A 22,235-nucleotide genomic window follows, 5' to 3' on the forward strand; every position below is an offset into this window, starting at 1 on the left:
TCCTCTTCTCGAAGCTGTGACATTTCCTTTCCTGTCCCCGAGATTTAAAAATGCGTTTAAGATGTTTGTGTTTTCTCCTCTGGCCCTCTCAACCCTGTAAACCTGCATTCTGAGGAAAGGTGAATAACTTAGAATCACTTAGGGAGAGAGGGAAGAAAATGCACAGGGCAGGGTGGGAGGTGGGGGAGGGAATCATCATTTCCAGAGGCTCTCAGTAGAGAGCAAGAAAGTTCCTTCCCTAAGCCCCCAGTGTAGGAATAAACTGGAAGCTCCAGATACCTTTAAGTCAAACAAGAACCTTGACGAAGCTGTTGACAGAAGTGCTTTGAAAAAAGCCGATATGCCTTATTTAGATATAGAAGAAAATTAACCTAACCACAACCTAAGGTAAAAAGAGGTTGCCATAAATTTTAAGGAAAATTCCCTCATCTCAGTTTTTCCCTCACTACAAGGACTGTACTTTCTGTCTGCCTCTCTCTCAGCCTCCCTTCTTTCCCCCCATAGGTTACAAGCACACGGATGCCTGGAACAGAGGTGATCGGTGCTTTCCTATCCAACTCCCGTTCAAAAGCTTCTAGTGACTTCTCTTTGCATAGAGTGCCCACAGAATCAAATGTAAAATCTCTGGCTTGGCATTTAGGGGCTCCACAATCTCCCTTCTCTGACTTCTCTTTACACAGATTGCCCACAGAATCTAATGTGACATCTCTGGTTTGGCATTTAGGGGGTCCACAATCTCCCTTGTCTCCAACTTTGTCACCCTCAATTCCCTACAGAAACCCTCTTCTCTGGCCACAACTCGTGGGTGTGCCATCCACGGCCCCACCACCAGCCCCACTTCCGCGCCTGATCTCTTGTTCACGTAAAAACCAAGAGTATCCTTTCTAGAACTTTCCTTCTTTGGGGGCCCATCTCAAATCTCACTTCCTCTACGAAGACTGGAAATACCAGAAGTTTCCATTTCCAAGTGGAAAGACTGCCAGCAGAAGTCCGGGCTGTGAAGTATGTTGTGGACATTTCATATAAAGAAACAGCTAGCTGCTAAGGGTAAGCTGGGGCATAGCAGCCACGGGAAGATGGGTGAGAGAATAGATGGCAATTAGCTGTTAGTATAAACACCTCACGTCCCTCTGTGCAGAAAGACCAACAACCTGCAGGCCAAGGGCAGCCTAAAGATGTGTTTTGTTTGGCCCAGAGAGTGCTTTATGGACGCTGGCTACTAATTCAATTTTTTTTGTTTTTCTAAACTGGAGCTTACCCAAAAATTTGAACTTCTGGTTTCTCTTTGAAAGGTCATAACATCTGGCAATGCTGGGCTCTATTTCAATACGCTTTTGCTACCCACCCTGATACTCAGGTCACCTAAATAAACACTCATTATTTTTTCCAAGTTCGGTGGGTCAGCCAGGCAACCCATCTGGTCCAGGTCAACTCAGCTGATCTGTATGGCCATCTGGAGGAGATGGTCTAGAACAGCCGCACTCACGTGTCTCAGCCATGTGCGCCAGGCAGCAGGCTGGCCACGGCTCTTCCACACGTCGGTGGTCAAAGGATTTCCAGGAGCATCAGGAGGGCAAGAACCGATGCTCAAGTGTTTTTCATATCCCTGCTTGTGTCACATCTGCTAATGTCGCATTGGCCAAAGCAAGTCGCCTGGCCAATGGTCTCAAGGGCTGGAGAAATCGACTCCACCTCCTGATGTAAGGAGTTGCAAAGGCTCACTGCAAATGGGGCCGTGTCCAGGATGGGAAGAGTTTGTGGCCATTTTTACAATCTGTGATAGGCCGTGTAGCCACAACCAACCGGAAGTAGATAACCGTGGTCTTCCTGGGGCAAAAAACACGCCCTCCGTGTCACCACAAGCCCCACTCTCCTCCCCAACTGAGTCATTCCCACCTAGGCCACGGGTTTTATGTTCCTCTCTGGCCCCTGTGGACACTTCAGTTTAAGACTCCCTGATTTAACCAATACTCTCCCAAGCCTTCCCGGGTACTCGCATTTTCCTCCTGCAAAAAAAACTTCTCTGCAAATCACTATAAGGCAACACCGGGAAGACCAGAGCCTGAAGACACGGTAATCTAAGACTTGAAGGAAAAGGTTTAAGAATAGGGAACATTCGAAGAGAAGCACATAAGATATTAAGAGGTGATCACGAAGGTCACAAAGTAACAGCATACAGGACATGGGCTCTCAACCTTGGCTACGCTTTCAATACTTGGGAGCTTTAAAGTGACTGTTACCCAGACCATACTCAGACCAATCACATCAGAATCTCGAGGGCTAGGGCCTGCCTGAACCCAGATACGCTTCTAAAAACTCCCCAGGTAATTATAACCAGCAGTAAGGGTGAGAATCACTAGCATTGGATTATTTCAATTTCACAGCTGGAACTGTTGGGAAAAGCACCAAAGGAGTGGATTGCCATTTTAGAATCTGCCAAAATAAACACCAGGCAGAAAAAGGTTCTAAAAAACTGCTTGAAAGGAGAGGGTGGAAATGGCATTTCAGATGACTAGGCAGTTTTTTTATTCAGTGACCCAAAACTAATCATGCCATCGTAGCTACCAAGTGTCTGAGGTCAGAGCCTTGGCTTAATGACTCAATCATCGCTGTTATCTCGGAAAATGAGGGGTTCTGCTGAGAATTACCAGCTGGTACCAGGCTCCTCACCTTTTCTGCCTGCTCCCCTGGGCTGTTTTCAGCCTTCCTTGCATTTCTTGAGGTCTCAAATTACTCGTGTCTTTACATTCTTCTCTTATTCAGACAAAGAAACATTAAATACACACAGGGAGGATATGGACAGTCTCAGGCTACAGTTCTTGCTACAGAAAATTCTGGTGATCACAGGTCCATCATTGTGCAGAAGGAGAGGGGCAGGGCCTGTTCGGTCAACCAAGAATCCTTCCCCTCCTCTCTCTCCTTGACCTGCCTTCCTCTACCTGTTCTCTTAAGGAGACGTGGCAGAATTCACCTGTTATAAGTGGCCAGACCAGCAGGCCAAAGACGCAGGCCAATGCACCAGGCGGGTCTTTTAAATCCTATGCCACAGAGCCTGCCCCGTGGGCCCTCTTCAGCAGGCTACAGGAGCCCACTGAGGAGAGGCAGGGGCTTTACCAGAACAGCCCAGAGCTGAAGAGGCCAGCTCAAGGAGGAGAAGAAGGGACTAAAACACCCTTCACCTCCCACACACTTGCACAACCAGAAGGAAATCCAGCAGGTATGAATGTTCCCCGAGAAGCCTGGCTGTCATTACCGTGGGCCAGGCACAGTGCCCTGAGCCTGACTGATACGGCCTTCACACTCCTCTGAGGTGGGTGTGAATTATCATCCCACCTTACAGAGGGGGAAAACAGAGGCTCGACCAGATCATGGGCCCCCCCCTCATCTTGTCATTCACAGTTAGGGTTTCCTGAATCAAGCGGGGGCTTCCTATCACTGGAGCTCTGCCTCCCTCTCCGCTCTGAGTGCTTGTCCAGAGAAAGGCAACAGTCCAGGAATGACTGCTTGGAAGCTCCACGTCTTCCAAAGAAGTGCAGAGCTGAGCACATCTGCTTCGTCCCGCGGGGATCAGAAGAGCCGGCGCTGCATCAGCACTCCCAGACCCACATCCTGCAGCCTTCTTCCCGGGCGTTTCCCTGCAATGGGACCCTCGGATGTTTTCCTGCCGCCATGGAGCACAGTGCGGCGAGCACGGGCCACCCAGCCCCGGGGACAGGCGGGGAGGCGCTTCATTGGTCCTGGACCCCCAAACGGAGCCCGGGCGCCGGTCCCAGCCCGGGCCCCGTCCGGGGGAGGCGGCTCCGGGCGGGCTAAGGCGGCGCGGGGTTGACAGCCCCCCTACCGACTGCAGCGTGCAGGGCTGCGGCCCGGGGCGCGGATCCCGAGAGCCGCGGCCGCCCGTGCGCCTTCCAGCGGAGCAGCGCCGGGTGCCAGGGCTCCCGCGGCCCAGAGGACGGAGTAAGCCCCGGGGCGGAGGGGCTCTTCGCCCGCCTCCCCACACGGGGCCCTCACTCCCAGCGGCCGGCGCCGGCTTTGCGCGAGGTCGCGCTCTACCCGGGAGCTCCGGGGGTGTCCGCGCGGGGAGGGAAACCTCGGGGCCGGAGACTCTGCCGTCGGCGCACGCCGCCAGCCCTCGGGGCGTCCTGCGAGCGCGGCGGCCGTCGCCCCCTTACCTCCTGCGCGGGCGGCTCCTCCGACGGCTGCCGGCGCAGGCGGCGCACGCCCGCGGCTCGGCCGGCCCCGGGCATCTCGGCGGCGGCGCGGCGGGCCGGGGTGCGGGAGCGTCGGGACCGCCGGGACCGCCGCGGCGGACTCTGTCCTCGGGCCCCCGGAGGCCCGCGCTGGGCGCACTCCGCTCGGCTCTTCACGTGACCGCGGAGGGGGACGGCCCGCGGCGGCCCCGAGGGCGAGGGACCGGGGGTGGCGGGGGTGGCGGGTGCGGCGGGCTTCCAGGCTCCGGCCCCTTCCCCGCCCGGCCTCCCGGCCGCGCTCCGGAGCCAGGGGCGGGGACGCGGAGCCGGCGGGGGCGGGAGCGGGCCGCCGAGGGGGCGCCGGGGACGAGCTCCGGCTGGTGGCGGCGCGGGTTAGAGGCCACCCTGGCATAAGGCCCCAACCGTGTGCCGTGGGCGCACCAGCAAAATAGTTGGTCGGAGAAGTCAATGAGTGAATGTAGAGTCAGTGGCTGCCACTGGCGAGGGCCCAGTAAACGCGGATTCCCTCCCTCCCCGTCCTCGTGGAGACCCCGGGAAAACTGGGTGTGGACTCAGTGGGGCCTCCCAGGGCAGATACTTTCAGGGAGGGCGCACAGACCCTCCTCCCTTCCCCCAGGGTGCCCCCAGTTCCAGCTTGGCCAGGAACTCAGTTTTGCCAGAGCTGATGAACTTTCCAGAGAAAGAAAAAATGCAGATTTTCATGAAACTGTTTCTGATTTTTTTTTAATGTTGTCATGAATTTATTATGATAGTACACATAAAATACTTGAGGCCAATTCTTGGATGAGCCTTGGCCAGCAGGGCAGGTGGCCCTGGACCCAGTACCAACCGACTCCGCTGACACTTCTCAGAGAAGGAAAAGCCTGGCAGGGCTGGGACTGGCCCTGGTCACCCAGCAGGAAGCCTGGTATCCTCCCAGGTGGTTCATCAGGACCCTGTGCTATAGGTATTGATGGCTGCCAAGGTCCAGCTCCAGAACTGAAGCATGCAGAATCATGTCCCCCACCCCGGCCTTGGCAAAAGTTTCCACATCCTAATCCCTGGGACTGTTACTTTACTCTCAGAAGAGATTCAGGTCACTAATCAGTTGGCCTTAAAATACAAAGATTATTCTGGATTATCTAGGTTGGCCCAATGAAATCACATGAGCCCTTAAAAGCAGAAGAGAAAAGCAGAAGAGGAGGTGAGAGATTGGAAGGAAGCCCAGGAAGGGCTCAATGTGCCTGGCCAGGATGCTAATACCTTGAAGATAGAGGGGAACTTCAAGGAACTGAATTCTGCCAACACTCCGAATGAACCTAGAAGCAAATTCTTCCCCCACAACCTCCAGAAAGGAAGACAGCCAGGCCCACTCCTTTGTGTCAGCCATGTGAGACTCGGGGCATCATCTCATGTCTATATATTGTCTCATATGAGATACTAAAAGGATGTTGCTTTAAGCTCCTAAATTTGTGGCAATTTGTTACACCACAGTATAAAATGAATACAGGACGCCAGCCTGCATTTCAATGCGAGAGTCCAGTTCTGGCCGTGAGGCTGGCCTGCAGTGAGAACACCATGTGGCCCCTGTTCCTTCGTGGGCATGCCAGGCACTGGTTGCCATCACCCACCTGCTCTGATTGTCCCCACACAGTTCTAATATCACATCCCCTGCAAGCCCTTCCTCCACTTCTCCCAGCCTGTGGGTCACTTCCTCTCTGTGGTCCCATGCTCTTCATGAAAACAACCACAAGCTGCCTCAGTTCTTCTATTCTTATATCCCATCCCACCCCACTAGGCCACAAGCACCTGGCCGAGGAGGGGGCAGAAAACTTTCATCGTTGAATCCCCACCTCCTGGGGATGGTAAGTAGGTGAAATGCCAAAGCAGAATTCACACCAGCTTGTCACGAATGACCCGTGTCTACAGGATGTCTGAAATAGTTCTTAGAATGTTTATTGTGAGGATCACCATAAAACTCTGCATGCTCTTGAGAAAAGACAATTATTCTGTTTCTATCCTAAGTGGTGACTGATAATATGTAAAATGGCATATCTTTTTTTGTATAATGTAAATGTATTCATTGTAAAGAGTTGAAACAACTAATCAAAGATAACCACCATTAGCCAGTTTTGGTGATCTTCCTTCTCTACATCTCTCTTTACCTGCATACACTTGAACATGCTTGTGTGCAGCTCTGTGCAAATGAAAAGTACTCCTACCCTGAAGACACTGCTGACCCCCGACCTACTATCCACACCCTGCCGACCCAGGAACCCAGACTCGGTCAGGCCGCCACCCCATCTCCCACTAGAGGATGATCCTGTTTGGTTTAGGCCAATGTACACAGGGTGTTTTCCTGGCAACAGTTGATCGGTCTCAGGGAAATATGTGACTCAAGTGAGCTCAGCCTGGCTAAAAAGAAGCTATGGCCCCCAAGGAGAGGCTTCTTTCTCTCTCTTCCCTCCCCTTGTCCTATGAATGTAATATAAAAAACATGCATTCCCAGCAGCCACTGGCAAGCACCTTACAGTCACCCTCTGGTAAGGATGACTGTGCAAGGTGGCACGGTAGACAGGTGCAAGCAGCTGGGTCTCTGATGGCCTCATGGAAAGACTAGATTTTGGCACCTTCCTCCCCAGAACCACCTGACCTTTGAACTTAGAATTACGTGAGCTATATTATACAGCCCAGGAGACAGAATGAACTTGGTCTGTATGGCTGATAGGAAAAAAATCTACAAGATGTTAGACGAGGGTGGGGGGAGTACCCTCCATAAATTTTGGTATCTTTTGTATAAGTTTTTAAAGGATGCATATACCTATATTTTCTGATAAATGAATAAAATATTTCCCTAGAAGCATCCATAAGGAAACTGTCATCAGTGCTGAACTTTTGAGCACACAGCAGGGAGTAGAAACTTGAAGGGAGAGAGGCCTTTTCCTCTTACATTTTCCTACAAGGTTTCATTTTTCACTATATTTCTATTTTACTTTTATGACAACATACAGTAAAATCAACAGGGATGTACAGATAGAGTTTAAATAGCAATTTTGTCTATTTAATGAAAAGAAAAACATTTTCTGTAATGGAAAAAAATTAAAATTCCGGTAGTTGCACCTGAGAAAGCCTGTTCCTGGCAGCATCTCTCCTGGTGGAGAGAATGCACCCCTGCGGGGTAAGAATGAATCAGATTTAGAAAGCACAGCCTTTAGACGTCATTTCCCTAAAAGTGCACCCCGTAACAGTCCTTCAAGGGTACTGTAAACCTTTCCTGGGGCTGTCATAACAAAATACCATGGACCGGGGGGCTTAAACAATAGAAATTTGCTTTCTCATAGTTCTGGCATCTAGAAGTCAAGATCAAGGTGTTGGAGGGTGGGTTTCATCTGAGGTCTCTCTCTTTGGCTGGTAGATGGCCGTCTTCTGCCTGTGTCCTCACAATGTTTCCTCTGTGCATGTCAGCATCCAAATTTCTACTTCGTACAAGGACAGCAGTCTTGACTTTGACATATGAATCTGGTTGGGGGGGGCGGGGGGGGGCACAATTAAGCCAATAACAGGCACTGATTACCATCCCCACTTTAGAGCCAAGGAAACAGGCTCAGAGAGGAGAATCAACGTGCCCCAGGTCACACAGCTTCAAAGTGGTGGCACTGAGGTCACAGACCCAGAACTACTGGCCCAGAGGCTCGGAATTACCACTCTGCTCTGTATAGGAGTAGCTATTAGGTAGTTTCCATTGAGAAAGTAAAGTAAGTCCATATTTAACCAAAGGATCTGCCTAATTCTGTTTGCCAGTTATCTCCTAGAATCCCATGAGATTTGGCACAATGTTTTAAACACTGCAGTGCAGTGATCAGGATATAAGGGTCATAGTTGACAGTAGAGGGTGAATCTTCTCAACTCATTGACGTGCCAGTGCGCCTGCAAGGCCCGCACTGTCTTTGACCCCTCTCTTTCTCCTTCCTCTTATTCCCTCTGTCCCAGCCTCATTGCCCTCCTTTCTGATTCTCAAACATTCCACAAGGGCTTAGCTCCAAGCCATTCCCTGAACCTGGGTTACTCACTCCCCAGCACCCACCTGCCCAACTCCCCATCCATCCCTTCTAGTGTTTGTTCAGATCCCACTTTCTCAGGGAAATGGGCCCTGACCATCTTACTTAATTCTTCAATCCACTCCTGCCCTCCTGCTGCCCTCCTTTCCTGATCTTTTACTTTCCTGCATTGCCCTTATCACCTCTGCCATGCCAGATTATTTTTAATCTCTTATGTTTCTTATTTACTGTCTGTTTATGCTTGATAGAGTTTAATCTCCATAAGGGTGGAAATCTTTATTTTGTCCACAAATATTTCCCAAGCTGCTGCAACAGTGTCTAGAAAATAGAAGGTTTTCTAAAATTTTTTTTTAATGTTTATTTATTTTTGAGACAGAGAGAGACAGAGCATGAACAGGGGAGGGTCAGAGAGAGGGAGACACAGAATCTGAAACAGGCTCCAGGCTCTGAGCTGTCAGCCCAGTGCCCGACGCGGGGCTTGAACTCACGGACCGCGAGATCATGACCCGAGCTGAAGTCGGCCGCTTAACCAACTGAGCCACCCAGGCGCCCCGAAAATAGAAGGTTTTCAATAGGTATTAGTTGAGTGAGAATTTTTAGAAGTGGTGGGAAATGGTTTCAATCAATCCCTTGCAATTAACCACAGAAAAGAGGGTGTATGAGGCTGTTCTGTGCCTCAGGTTCCAAAAGGACACTGTTTTCTCAAGGCTCCCTCCTCCCCTCCTTTAGGAAGCCCAGAGCCCCATTTTGTATCTTGCCTGTGCCCTGATGGGGAGATGATCACTTGTTTATTCTCCCTCACACAGAAGGGCCGTTGCCAGAGCTCCAGTCTAACCTAGCTATGTATCCTTGGAACCATGAGAGATTCCAAAAATAAAATCTGCAGCCTAAAATGCTGGTTTGTTAAAAATCGAGAAGTTTATAAATGGAGGCCCAGTACTAGAAGAGAAAAAAACTATAGGGACAGAAATCTAATCAGTGTTTCCCAGGAACACTGGAAGGAAGGGATTTTGCTGCAAAGGGATCATAAACTTTCAGGGTGTTGGAAATATTTTATATCTTGATTGTGCTGACTCATACATCGGTCACATCTTGTTGAATTATAAAAAGGGTAAATTTTACTGTGTGTCAAGTATGGTTCACTAAATTTGACCTACAAAGATACTATGGAGGTGGGGCATCGTGTAAGAACAAGATGTAACAGGACTGGCCATGAGTTGAGGAGGATGAGTGATGAGTACACCTACCTATTTCTGTATATACTTGAAATTTTCCATATTGAAAATTTTAAAATAAAACGCATCTAACAAATACATGCAAGCAACAGAAAGCAATAAAACTGTACTGAAAAAAACTAAAGAGGATTGGTTTTCAATAAGGGTATCAAGACCAGTAGGTGGGGGAAAGACCGCTCACTTTAACAAATGGTGATGGAACAAGTGAATATCTGCATGTAAAAGAATGAAAGTGGGCCTGGCTGGCTCAGTCGGTTAAGCATCTCACTCTTGATTTCAGCTCGGGTCATCATCCCAGGGTCGGTTAAGCATCTCACTCTTGATTTCAGCTCGGGTCATCATCCCAGGGTCGTGGGATTGAGCCCCGTGTTGGGCTCCGTGCTGAGTGTAGAGCCTGCTTGAGGTTCTCTGTCTCTCCCTCTGCCCTTCTCCCCTGCTTGCATATGTGCTGGTTCTCCCTCTCTCTCTCTCTATCTCTCTAAAATAAATAAAACAAAATAAAAAATAAAATAAAATAATGAAAGTGGACACTTAATTCACTCCACATATAAATATTAACTCAAAATGAATCCAAGACTTACATTAAAAAGCTAAAACTATAAAATTCTTAGAAGAAAGACACAGGGGCAAATCTTTATGACCTTGGATTTGGCAATGGGTCCTTTAATATGGCACCAAAAGCACAAACAACCAAAGAAAAAATAGATAAATAAAAAATAGATAAGTAAGACTTCATCAAAATGCAAAACTTTTGTGCATGAAAGAGCATTATTCACTGAGTGAAAAGGCAACCCATAGAATGGAAGCAAATACTGTATCTGAAATCACATACAGGTATCCTCTGCTTTTTGAATGTTATCAGGCCACTTCGCTTTTTTTTTTTTTTAACATTTATTCATTTTTTGAGAGACAGAGTGTGAGATGTGGAGACGCAGAGGGGGAGGGAGACGGAGACACAGAATTTGAAGCAGGCTCTGAGCTCTGAGCTGTCAGCACAGAGCCCGACACGGGGCTCGAACCCACGAACTGTGAGATCACCACCTGAGCTGAAATCAGCGGCTTAACCGTCTGAGCCATCCAGGCTCCCCCAGGCCAGTTAGGCTTTTTGAAAGACCTACATTAGTACCTGTTTTCACTAACCAAAGAGGATTTTCATTTTTATGAAAAAGATGAAAAGCAAAAATAGCATTCAGCATTGGTTTTGCAATGAGCTGTTGCAGAGGCAGTACGTAGCCCAAGCAGCGAGGGTGTCCCTCCCAAACTCCTTCCGTAGGAACTACACTCAGAGTCTCAGCATCCGGCCACCATAGTTATGAACTCTTTCTTTGAACATAAGTGCTTTATCTCAACTTACTTTGTACATCCATTAGCAAGATGTGTCCTAAAGTATCTGAAAAGCCTGAGAGATTATTTTGGGGCCCAAGAACGCTCAAAACTTTTTCCATAGAAGTTGACTTTTAAACAACATGGGTATGAACTGTGTGGGCCCACTTATACACAGATTTTTGGAGGGATAAATACAGCATGGTACTGTAAATGTATTTTCTCTTATGACTTTTCTTAGTAATATTTGTTTCTAGCTCACTTTATTATAAGAATATAGCATATAATACATATAACATGCAAAATATGTGTTAATCAACTGTTTATGTTATCGCTAAGACTTCCAGTCAACAATAGGCTCTTAGTACTTATGTTTTCAGGGAGTCAAAAGTTATACGTGGATTTTTGACTACATGGGGGGTTGACGCTCCTCACTCCCATGTTGCTCAAGGGTCAACTATAAATTAATAGTAACCACTTCTTCACTTTACGCCATTTCAGATTTCATAGGAATATTCTGGTTTGGGGTAGTGGGAAAAATCTGTATCTGATAAGGGTCTAGTATTCAAAACATATAGAGAACTCTTACAACTCATCAATAAAAAAAACAAACAAACAGGAACCCCATTTTTTCAAATGCTTTGAGAAAGGACTTTTTTTCCAAAGAAGGTAAAGAAATGGATACAACACTTGAAAATATTCAACATTATTCATTGTTAGGAAAATGCAAATCAAAATCACTATGATATACCACTTCACATTCAGGAGGATATCCATAACAAAACAAAAAAGTAGAACAAAGTTGGAGGACTCACATTTCCTGATTTTTAAAATTACTACAAAGCTACATTAATCAGCGTGGTACTGGCATAAGGACAGACAGATAGATCAAAGGAATAGAATACAAAGTCTGAAAACAGAGTCTTGCATATATGATCAATTGATTTTCAACAAGGGTCAAGACCATTCAACGAGAGATGACAGTCTTCTCAACAAATGGATATCCACATGCAAAAGAATGAAGTTGGATCCTTACCTCATAACATATATAAAAATTAATGTGGGGCGCCTGGGTAGCTCAGTCGGTTAAACATCTGACTTTGGCTCAGGTCATGACCTCAAGGGTTGTGGGTTCAAGCCCCGTGTCAGGCTCTGTGCTGACAGCTCTGTGTCTCCCTCTCTCTCTGCTCCTCCCCCACTCACACTCTGTCTCTCTTTCTCTCAAAAATAAACATTACAAAAAATTTTAAAAATAAATAAATAAAAATTAGCACAAAATGGATCAAAAACCTAAATGTAGGAGATAAAACTATAACATTTTTAGAGAGGAACATAGGGAACATCTTTATGACATTGGATTTGCAATGATTTCGTGGATATGACACCAAAAGTTCAGGCAACAACAAAAATAGGTAAATTGGACAAAATGTAAAACTTTTGTGCCTCAAAGGATATTATTAAGATTGTAAAAAGACAACCCCCAGGATAGGAGAAGATATATGCAAAGTGTATATCTGATAAGGGATTAATATCCAAAATATATAAAGAGCTATTAAATTCAACAACAAAAACAACAAAAAAACAACCCAATACAAAAATGGGCAAAAAAAACCTTGAATAGACTTCTCTTCAAAGAAGATATACAAATGGCCAATAAGCACATGCAAGTATGTTCAACATCATTAATAGGGAAATGCAAATTAAAACCACAATGAGATACTACCTCATACCCATGAGGATGGCTATTAGAAAAAAGAAAAAGAGAGAAAGAAAGAAAGAAAGAAAGAAAGAAAGAAAGAAAGATAAAATAAGGAAGGAAGGAAGGAGGGAGGGAAGGAAGGAAGGAAAAGAAAGAAAGGAAAGAAGGAAGGAAGGAGGGAGGGAAAGAAAGAAAGAAAGAAAGAAAGAAAGAAAGAAAGAAAGAAAGAAAGAAAAAAAGAAAGGAAAGAAGGAAGGAAGGAGAGAAAGAAAGAAAGAAAGAAAGAAAGAAAGAAAGAAAGAAAGAAAGAAAAGAAGGAAGGAAGGAGGGAAAGAGAAAGAAAGAAAGAAAGAAAGAAAGAAAGAAAGAAAGAAAGAAAGAAAGAAAAATAAAATAAGGAAGGAAGGAAGGAAGGAAGGAAGGGAGGGAGGAAGGAAGGAAGGAGGGAAGGGAGGAAGGAAAAGAAAGAAAGGAAAGAAGGAAGGAAGGAGGGAGGGAAAGAAAGAAAGAAAGAAAGAAAGAAAGAAAGAAAGAAAGAAAGAAAGAAAGAAAAAGAAAGGAAAGAAGGAAGGAAGGAGGGAAAGAAAGAAAGAAAGAAAGAAAGAAAGAAAGAAAGAAAGAAAGAAAGAAAGAAAACAACAAGTGTTGGGAAGGATGTGGAGAAATTAGAATAATGGTGTATTGCTAGTGGGAATGTAAAATGGGGCAACCTCTGTGGAAAACATGGTGGGGGTTTCCTCAAAAAGCTAAACATAGAATGACCATATGATCCAGCAATTCCACTTCTAGGTATATGTCCAAAAGATCTGAAAGCAGGACTCTTAACATATACCTGGATACCAATGTTCACAACAGTAGTATTCATAATAGCCAAAAGGTAGAATGAACAAACCAAATGTGGTATTTACATATAGTATAGAATATTATTTAGTTGTAAAAAGGAATTAAATTCTGAAACATGCCACAATATGGATAAACGTAAAAATGTCATGTTAAATGAAATAAGCCAGAGACAAAAGGATAAATACTGTATGATTCCACTCATATGAGGTACCTAGAATAGGTACATTCATAGAGATAGAAAGTGTAATAGACGCTACTAGTTGTTGGAGTAAGGGAGAAGGGAGAGTGATTCAATGGGGACAGAGTTTCTATTTGGGATGATGAAAAAGATCTGGAAATGGATAGAATGGCTACACAACATTGCGAATGTACTCACTGCCACTTAAAAATGGTCAAAATGGTAAATTGAATGTTATGTACATTTTGCCACAATAAAAATTTTCAAGAATATTACCTACATTACAGTTCAGTCTTTGTGCTGTAAAATTCTATGGGCCTTGACAAATGCTTAAATTTCTTGTATCCATCATTACCGTATCATATGGAACAACTTCATCACCCTAAAAAATCCACTGTACTTTATCACCCCCCAGAATCTACTGTGCTTCACCTACTCAACACTTCTCCCACCCCCAAACTTATGGTAACCACTGATCTCTTACCATCTCTATAGGTTTCCCTTTCCCAGAATGCTATGGAGCTAGAATCATGCAGCATGTGGCCTTTCAGAGCAGTGTCTTGCGCTTAGCAATACGCATTTAAGGTCAATCCATGTCTTTTCATGGCTTGACAGCTCATTTCTTTTTATTGTTAAATGATATTCCATTGTGTGGGTGGAGCACAGCTTGTATATCCTTTCACTTATTAAATGACATATCAGTTGCTTCCAAGTTTTGGCAGTAATGAATGAGGCTGCTGTAAACATTCATGGGCAGTTTCACGTGGACATAGTTTCAAATCAGTTGGGTTTCTCTTTCATTTTTTTACTCTTAAGTTAACATATAAAATTAACTTTAAAAAGTCTGTAATTTTATAAGTTTTAACACACATACAGGTTTGAGTAACCACCACTACCACTGAGATACAGAAAGTTCCATGACCCTAAAAAACTCCCTTGTGCTACCTCTTTGTGTAAAGGTCAAGCCCTTCTCCTTCCTGAGCCTCAGCAACCACTGATATGTTCTCCTATAGTTTTGCCTTTTCCAGACTGTCATATACATAAAATCATATAGCTTTGAGTCTGGTTTCTTTCACATAGCCCAATGCTTTAGAGATGCATCCCTGTTGCTGCGTGCATCAAGAGTAATTCCTTTTTTACTGTTGGGTGTTGTTGGATTGTACGGATGCCCCATAGTTTATTCATCCATTCACCCATGAGAGGACATGTGGGTCTTTTCCAATTTTGGGCTACTATGAATAAAGGTGCTAAAAACATTAATGCACAGATTTGGGGTAAATATAAATTTTCATTTCTCTAGGGCAAATATCTAGGAATGGAATTGCTGGTCACCTGGTCAGTGACTTCACAAAAGATTGATAAACTGTTCTCAGAGTCACTGTGCCATTTTACATTCCCACTGGCAATGAGGTATAAGTTTCCCATTCTCAGAGTCCCCGCCAACATGCGTGGTGTTGTCATTTGAAAAATGTCTTAGCTGTTCTAACAGGTGTGCAGTGTTATCTCATCGTGGTTTTACTTTGCATGTCCCTAATGACATTGCACATTATTTCATGCACCTGTCTCCTGTACATCCTCTCTGGTAAAGTGCCTGTTAAAATCCTTCCCAATCTTTTATGTCTGTTGGTTTTCTAGTGTTGAGTTTTGAGAGTTCTTTATGTATTCTGCATATCGTTTTCATTGGATATGTGATTTTTAAATATTTTCCCCAGTCTTTGGCTTGTGTTTTTATTGTCTTAACAGTATCTTTGGCAGGGCAGAGTTGTGTAATTTTGATCAAGTTCCATTAATAATTGTGCTTTTGGTATCTTAATAAGAATTCTTGGCCTAACCCAAGTTCATAAAGATTCTCTGTTATGTTTTCTTCCAAAAGTTGATAGTCTTATGGTTTATATTTAGACCTATGATACATCTTGAATCAATTTTATATACAGTGTGAGTTGAGGTTCAAGGTTCTTATTCCACTTATGGATGTCCAGTTATCCAGCACCATTTGTTGAAGACTGTCCTATACCTATTGAACTGCCCTCCAATCCTGGTCAAAAATCAATTCACCGTATTTATGTGGGTTTATTTCTGGAATTTATTCTGTTCTATGTTGGCATCTTCTAAAAGTTGAAGCAAAGAAAGATCTTACGCCAACTGTACCTGTGAGCAAAAGGTTAACAAAAATCCTCTGTACAGTCAAAACTGACCTTGGGTTAACTTTCTAGAAACCTCACAGAGCTGGAGCGTCTACACTCTTTGTGGTAAAAATGAGCCCAGATCGGTAAAGTGCCTCTGGATTACCAGGACCATGAATGGTGTGTAAGTGCCTGGCAGGGGGCCGTGGCTCTGGGCTTCCCTGAGTGTCGTGACATGTGAGCGGGACCTGTGGCCCTGGAGGCTCCGCCTGCAGAACCACGTGCAGGATACTTGCTCCTAGTTGGGACGTGAGCTTGGCCCTGACACCCACCTTTGTGATCTCGTTCTCTCACATTTAATCTTCCACTAGGACTGCTCTGTGCACAGCTGCGAGACTACTGCTGAAGAAACACACCCGACTGCCAGGTCCGGACCTCTATCCTTCTCAGTGAACCCAGCGCCACGCGTGGGCTATTCCAGGTACTGAATATGATTGCCTCGTGAAACCTAAGACCAGCCGCTGGTGGGCATTACAGTAACCAACTAATTCTGCCTTGTACCAGTTCATGTAATACATCTACTTCACTGTTAAAATACCCAGTGGTCGAGAATATAGATTTGTTTGAGATCTGCGTGCAATTAGAAAAATAGTTATACCTTACTTCCTAATAATGCCTAACCTAAACACCATCCTCTCCTCACTGTAATAGATTTGTACTTGTCTTTGTTCAGTGTCTCAAGGGAGTAAAATAGTCAACATTATTTGCTTTCACCCAGGAAAATTAATAATTCACTTGGACCCAGGAATCCACTGACGCCTCATCACAGTTAAACCAAGACTCAAAGGAGATGCTATTCCCTAGGTGATCGCTCTGACCCTATATGTAAATGAGCTCTTCTGAGGTCCCCTGATGTGATGACTCTAAGACTCACTTTAAGTATCTGCCCACTGACGTGCCAAGACACATCAGCTGACGGAAGGACAGTATCTAAGAAAAGATCGCAAATTCATCAAAATTACCCACAACCAACCACCAGAAGACAGTAAGAAGGATTTCTGAGACTAACTGGGTATCATGTGCAATGCGTTCCAAACTTTTCTGAAACAGCAAGGACTTGATACCATTTGCCTAAATCAAACCCTTTAGAATCTCCTTCATGGAATGGAAAAAGCAGAGATGGAAAAGACTTGCTGTGGTCTCACAACTTTCATCTACAGTCACCTGAACTGCATCTCCCAGATTACCATAAAGCTTTCTTTTCATATGTACATGAAAGGAAAGGTGAGCTGACATCTAAAGCTGTTAACACACGGCGCGTATCAAAGATCCATGGCCTATTATTAACCTGTCTTTTGACCCAGTAGTTAAGGCATATCCCATTTGTCTCAGAGCAAATTCAGCCTTAGCTAACCCAACAGACACATCTCCAGATCTCATACTGGAACTGTAAAATCTGATGGTACCACATGCAGGACAGTGCTTACTTCTAACTGAGATCATCTATTATTTTTCTGCTATTTAATTAACTAATTATGAAATACTGTTACCTTTTCCTCCTCAAGTGCTATTCTTTGTTGTAACACTCTAAAGTAGCAATTTATTATTTTTCCTGGAGGTATAAATAATATTTTGTAAATAGCCTCCTAGGGATTGTGATCCTGCCTATAAAATTTGGCCAACTTGAGGTGACCATCAACAATTAGAACCTCGCTTTGGCTGACACAATTAATGAGTCCAGCCCTTAGAGCTCAAGTAGTTAGTTATGGATAATAGAATAACCTTGGAGTTCGCACTATTACTAATACTCCATCTTTACCTAGATTTTGTTCCAGAGGTGGGATGGAACAATCCATCACCTAACTGAAGGAAAAAGGCAACCTGACTACTCAAGGTAGACTCAGGAAGTTGTTGGATTTGTCTTTAGGCCTGAGAAATACTGGGTCATGGTTTCTATGTGCTTTCCAGTCCCATCTTATAATATTCTTAATTATTCTTGTTTGTCTCATAGTTGTTCAATGTCTGTTGTCCAGAATCGCAAATGCACATCAATCAAAGACAAAACGAGATGAAAACATGTTGATTGATACTCAACTGATCATCAGACTTCTGGAAATGAAACCTCATCTTCAAGAAGAATCAATAACACTGGTAGAACTCTGCTTAATTCCTAGGGTATTTCCTGCAATTCTACCGGATGGAAGATTAAAAAGAGAGACTGAGGGAAAAAAATTGCTATCCTCCTACAAAAAAATTATCTGACCACAACAATGAATAACTACTATAACCAGCTTTAAATTCATCCTGATCAACCCATAACAACTTCATCCCAGCAGTTACACTTCTGAAAAAACAGCCAATTGGCAAGAGCCTCCTTTCAATGGAAAAACATCTGCAAGTTAGCCAGTCATCAAGAATCACTTGCTTTCACAGTTAAAAGTTAAAAAAAAAAAAAATCCTTAAACATTACTGCTTTTGAAAATCCACCAATCCCTGAACTCTGTGTGTCCCAAGAAAAAAAGGAGGCATAAGACTATTTGAAGAAAAAATGGCCAAAAGTTTTCTAAATTTGGTGAAAACTATTAATCCCACAGATTCAAGAGACTCAACACATTCCAAACAGAATAAACTTTTTAAAACTATACAAAATACATCATAACTGAATTGCTAAAACTTCTTGATAGTCTTAAAAGCAGCCAGAGGGGAAAAAAGACTCATTATATACAGATAAAGACTTTGTTTCCAAAATTAAGCAAGCCAGAAGGCAATGGAACATCTTTTTTCTTCTTCTTTTTTTTTTTTTTTGAGTGAGTGCACGTGTGTGCAAGCAGGACTGGGCAAAGGGAGAGGGTGAGAGAGAATTTAAGCAGGCTCCCCGCTCAGCACAGAGCCCAACGTGAGGCTTGATCTCACGACTGTGAGATCATGACCTGAGACGAAATCAAGAGTCTGAGGCTCAACCGACTGAGTCACCCACCCAGGTGCCCCATTCATTTTGTTTTTCATTTTTTTTTAATGAAGTTGACATGCAATGGTACACTAGCTTCAGGTGTACGACATAGTGAGTTGACTAGTGTATTTGTTATGCTGTGCTCCCCACAAGTATGGCTACCAATGGTCCCCATACAATGCTATTACAGTACCGACAATGGAACATCTCTAAAGTACTGCAAGAAAAAAGTGTCAACCTCAAGTATGCCTAACATCCACTCCTATACACTATACTGCCACTGTCTCTTGTCTACACTACTGGAATAGTTTCCTAACCAGTTTCCCTACGTCCATCCATGGCACTTTTCAATCCATTCTCCAACAGAAATCAGATTACTTTTATTAATATGCAAACAGAACCCTGTAACTCCCCTGCTCACAAAAATGGTGGTCTACTTCCCTCTCAGTAAAGTCCAAAGCCCTTGACATGGCCTGCAAGTCCTATCTACTTTTCCCCCCTCTCTTCCACTCCTGCCCCTCCAGTTCCCACTGAGTCAGCTTTTTGCAGCCTCAAACACTCACGAGTGCATCCTCCTGGTCAAGAGAAGAACTCTCCCTCCCATTCCTACTTGTGTGTCTCACGTCAGGTCCTAACTGCAAAGCCCATAGGAAACCTTTCTTGACAACTCCCATCCTCCCAAACCCAGTTAGGCTCTAATGTGTTCCCGTAAGCATGGTGCACAGTACTTTTTCATCTAAGCACTCGTCAGTGTTTGTAAGGCTATATTTATTTGTGTGAAGATTTGATTGTTGTCATTCTTCCTCCTAGACAGTAGGTCCTTGACATTGGCTCAGCATGGAATATGCAGCAATAAATATCTGGCATGTGGTATGCACTGAGCAAATACTTAGTGGAATAATGAGTGAATTATAGGTGACCATTTTACCTCAGAATTATGAGGAGATAGGCTGGTGTCTTCTTTACAGAAGAAGAATACAGAAGGTTTTTCCTGTTCTTTCTGAAAGGACTGTGGGAGACCATTCTACTGTGCACGTCTCCAGAATTAGAAACCACCGAGGCAGACTTGAAGAAGCTCATTATAGCTCCTGCCAAAGACAAGGATCAAGGCTCAGCCTTTGCCGTGGCATCGCTTTCACTCTTGCTTACGCACCAGGGAGGAAATGATTCACACTTGACAATCACACAATCTGGTGTATTTACTTTGCATGCCTACCTCCCCTAAGTCCCAGGCTCTTAGAATATATACTGGTGGAGGCAGGAAGAATTTTTCTTCCCACTTCCCAAAACTCAAGGGAAGAGAATGGGACACAAAGGATCCGGCAGTTAAAACTGACATACGGGGTTGGGGCGCATGGGTGGCTTAGTCGGTTAAGCATCTGACTTCAGCTCAGGTCATGATCTCGCGGTTTGTGAGTTCGAGCCCCACATCAAGCTCTGTGCTGACATCTCAGAGCCTGGAGCCTGCTTCAGATTCTGTGTCCCCCTTTCTCTCTGCCCCTCCCCCACTCACCCTCTGTCTCTGTCTCAAAAATAAATAATAATAAAAAAAAAAGTTTAAACTGACACAGAGGGCTGTGTGCTTGTGGCTCAGGGAAACAGGCCCAGCCTGAGTTCCACGGGCCCAGAACTCAAGGACCTACTGATATGAATGCGCCATGTTAATCATGGCAAAGTTCCACCCTTTATGGAGGCTTTAGGGTATAAAATGACTGCTTTGTTGCGTAGGGTCCTAGAGTTGCAGAGGAAATCAATTCCATTTATATACTTTAAATAAATTTATAAGCAATAAAGGTCTAATACTGTAAATGACAAAATCTTTTCCCTTGCCAAGCACTTCAAACAGCAAACTCAACAATGGCAGTTAATGTATCATTCAAAAGACACTCACACAGGGGTACCTGGGTGGTTCAGTTGGTTAAGCGTCTGACTCTTGATTTCAGCTCAGGTCATGATCTCACAGTTGTGAGATCGAACCCTGCATCAGGCTCTGTGCTGACAGTGTGGAGCCTGCCTCAGATTCTTCCCCACTCCTCTGCTTGTGTCCGCTCTTAAACGAACAAACAAACAAATAAATAATAAATAAACAACCTTAAAAAAAAAAAAGTCATGTAATCAATTAACTCATTACACTTGACCATTCCACCTGTGAATCCAAATGTAATCATCACCTCAAAGCTGGTTGACCATAATCAAGTCTACAAAAATGCCCCATTGAAATAATGCACCCTGGGGGAAAAATACAGTCTCAAGCCAGGGACACACTGACTCTTTAAGAGGGATTTAAAGCCTTACACCCCTGCCTTCTTCCCAGCAGTTCTATTCTCCCGTCTGGCCAGCGTTTCCTCCTGCAAAATTAAGGGCATTTCTACTGTCTCTCCCAGCTCTATCCACCTAAGGTTTTCCCATATTCAAGGCCTGCTGCAGCATACATGTGCACATGATCTGGTTTATTTTTAGCCCACAGGCCACTTAGGGATGAGGTAAGAATTCCAAGCGAGGTTCAAATTTGCAATAATACCAGTGGCCCAAGTACACAACTTCAGGCTGCCAAAACTTGGTTTAAAAATATCTTAGAGCTACCGAATCACACCAAACTATTTTACAATGAGAAAACTGCGATCCAGAGAAATTTCATCTCTCCTGATTTTCCTACTCATCTTTCAAGATTCAGTTCAGCCACACACCCATAAGACTCCCCTGACCACTCCCTGCTGTCATCCACTCCAAATATTTACTGACTGTTAGGTGCCAGCCCCTACTGCGGGCACTTGAGATCCACCAGTATACAACTGAGACAAAAATCCTTCCCCTTGAATAGCTTACACTGTAGCTGGAGACAGGCAATAAACAATAAGTATACTAAATACAAATGGATAGTATAAATCCTACAGTAGGTGGAAGGCTATAAATACTGTGGAGGTGGAGAATAGAGTGGGGAAAAGGAGATCGGGAGGGCCGGGGCAGTGGGGGGGATTTGGATTGTGATTTTTTAAATAGTCACATAGGCCTTGTTGAGAAGGTGGCAGTTGACAAGAACCTAAAAGGGGTGAGGAAGTTAGTTATGCAGGCATCTGGGAGAAGAGCGTGTCAGGCAGGGGGACTGCCCATGCGAATATTCTTAGGTAGGAGTATGCCAGGCGAGCACAAGAAACCATGAGCACACGGGTGATGGGGAAGGGATGGGGAGGAACTGATCATGCAGACAGCTCTGGGGACCACTGCCAGGGCTTTGGCCACTGCACGGTTTGAGCAGAAGAGGGAGATGATCCGACTTCTGATCTCCAAGGTTCGCTCTGGCTGTTTCACTGAGAATAGAATGTGGTGGAAAGCGACAGAAGCACAGAAACCTGATGAGGGCTATTGCAGTAACTCAGGTAGGAGATGACGGCAGCTTGAAACAAATGGTAGCAGTGAAGGGAGACGTGGTGAGAAGTGGTTGAATTCTGCCCATATTTTGAAAACGTGACCAACAGAACTGGTTGACAGATTGGACGGACTATAACGAGAAAGAGTCTTTCTGAGGGTTTTCTTTTTTTAAGTCTCAGCTACATACTTACTAAATATTCCAATTCATCATAATGTGTCTTAATTTTTTCCCCATCTTTCACCCTGCACTAAGCTGAGGGAAGTCGT

The 22,235-nt window shown here is 44.6% G+C and overlaps 1 protein-coding gene and 1 long non-coding RNA gene across 3 annotated transcripts in view; both read right to left on the reverse strand.

Annotated features, from left to right (window-relative positions):
* The window catches only part of LOC102968763 (two pore calcium channel protein 1-like), a 40,874-nt gene extending 36,627 nt beyond the window's left edge, over nucleotides 1–4,247 (reverse strand). For both annotated transcript variants that reach the window (XM_042982032.1, XM_042982031.1), the window contains exon 1: nucleotides 4,173–4,247. In XM_042982032.1, coding sequence (XP_042837966.1) covers nucleotides 4,173–4,247 — 75 coding nt within the window. The remainder of the gene's footprint in view (nucleotides 1–4,172) is intronic.
* Nucleotides 4,248–7,301: 3,054 nt separating this feature from the next.
* LOC122237052 lies at nucleotides 7,302–20,539 on the reverse strand. Its single transcript, XR_006215253.1, has 3 exons — nucleotides 20,501–20,539; nucleotides 19,528–19,687; nucleotides 7,302–7,709 (listed from the first exon to the last, which is right to left on the reverse strand). It is a non-coding gene; the product is annotated as an uncharacterized LOC122237052 (long non-coding RNA).
* Between the last annotated feature and the right edge of the window lie 1,696 nt (nucleotides 20,540–22,235).

The sequence above is a fragment of the Panthera tigris genome, chromosome A3 (genome assembly GCF_018350195.1).
Source record: "Panthera tigris isolate Pti1 chromosome A3, P.tigris_Pti1_mat1.1, whole genome shotgun sequence".
Classification (NCBI taxonomy): Eukaryota; Metazoa; Chordata; class Mammalia; order Carnivora; family Felidae; genus Panthera; species Panthera tigris.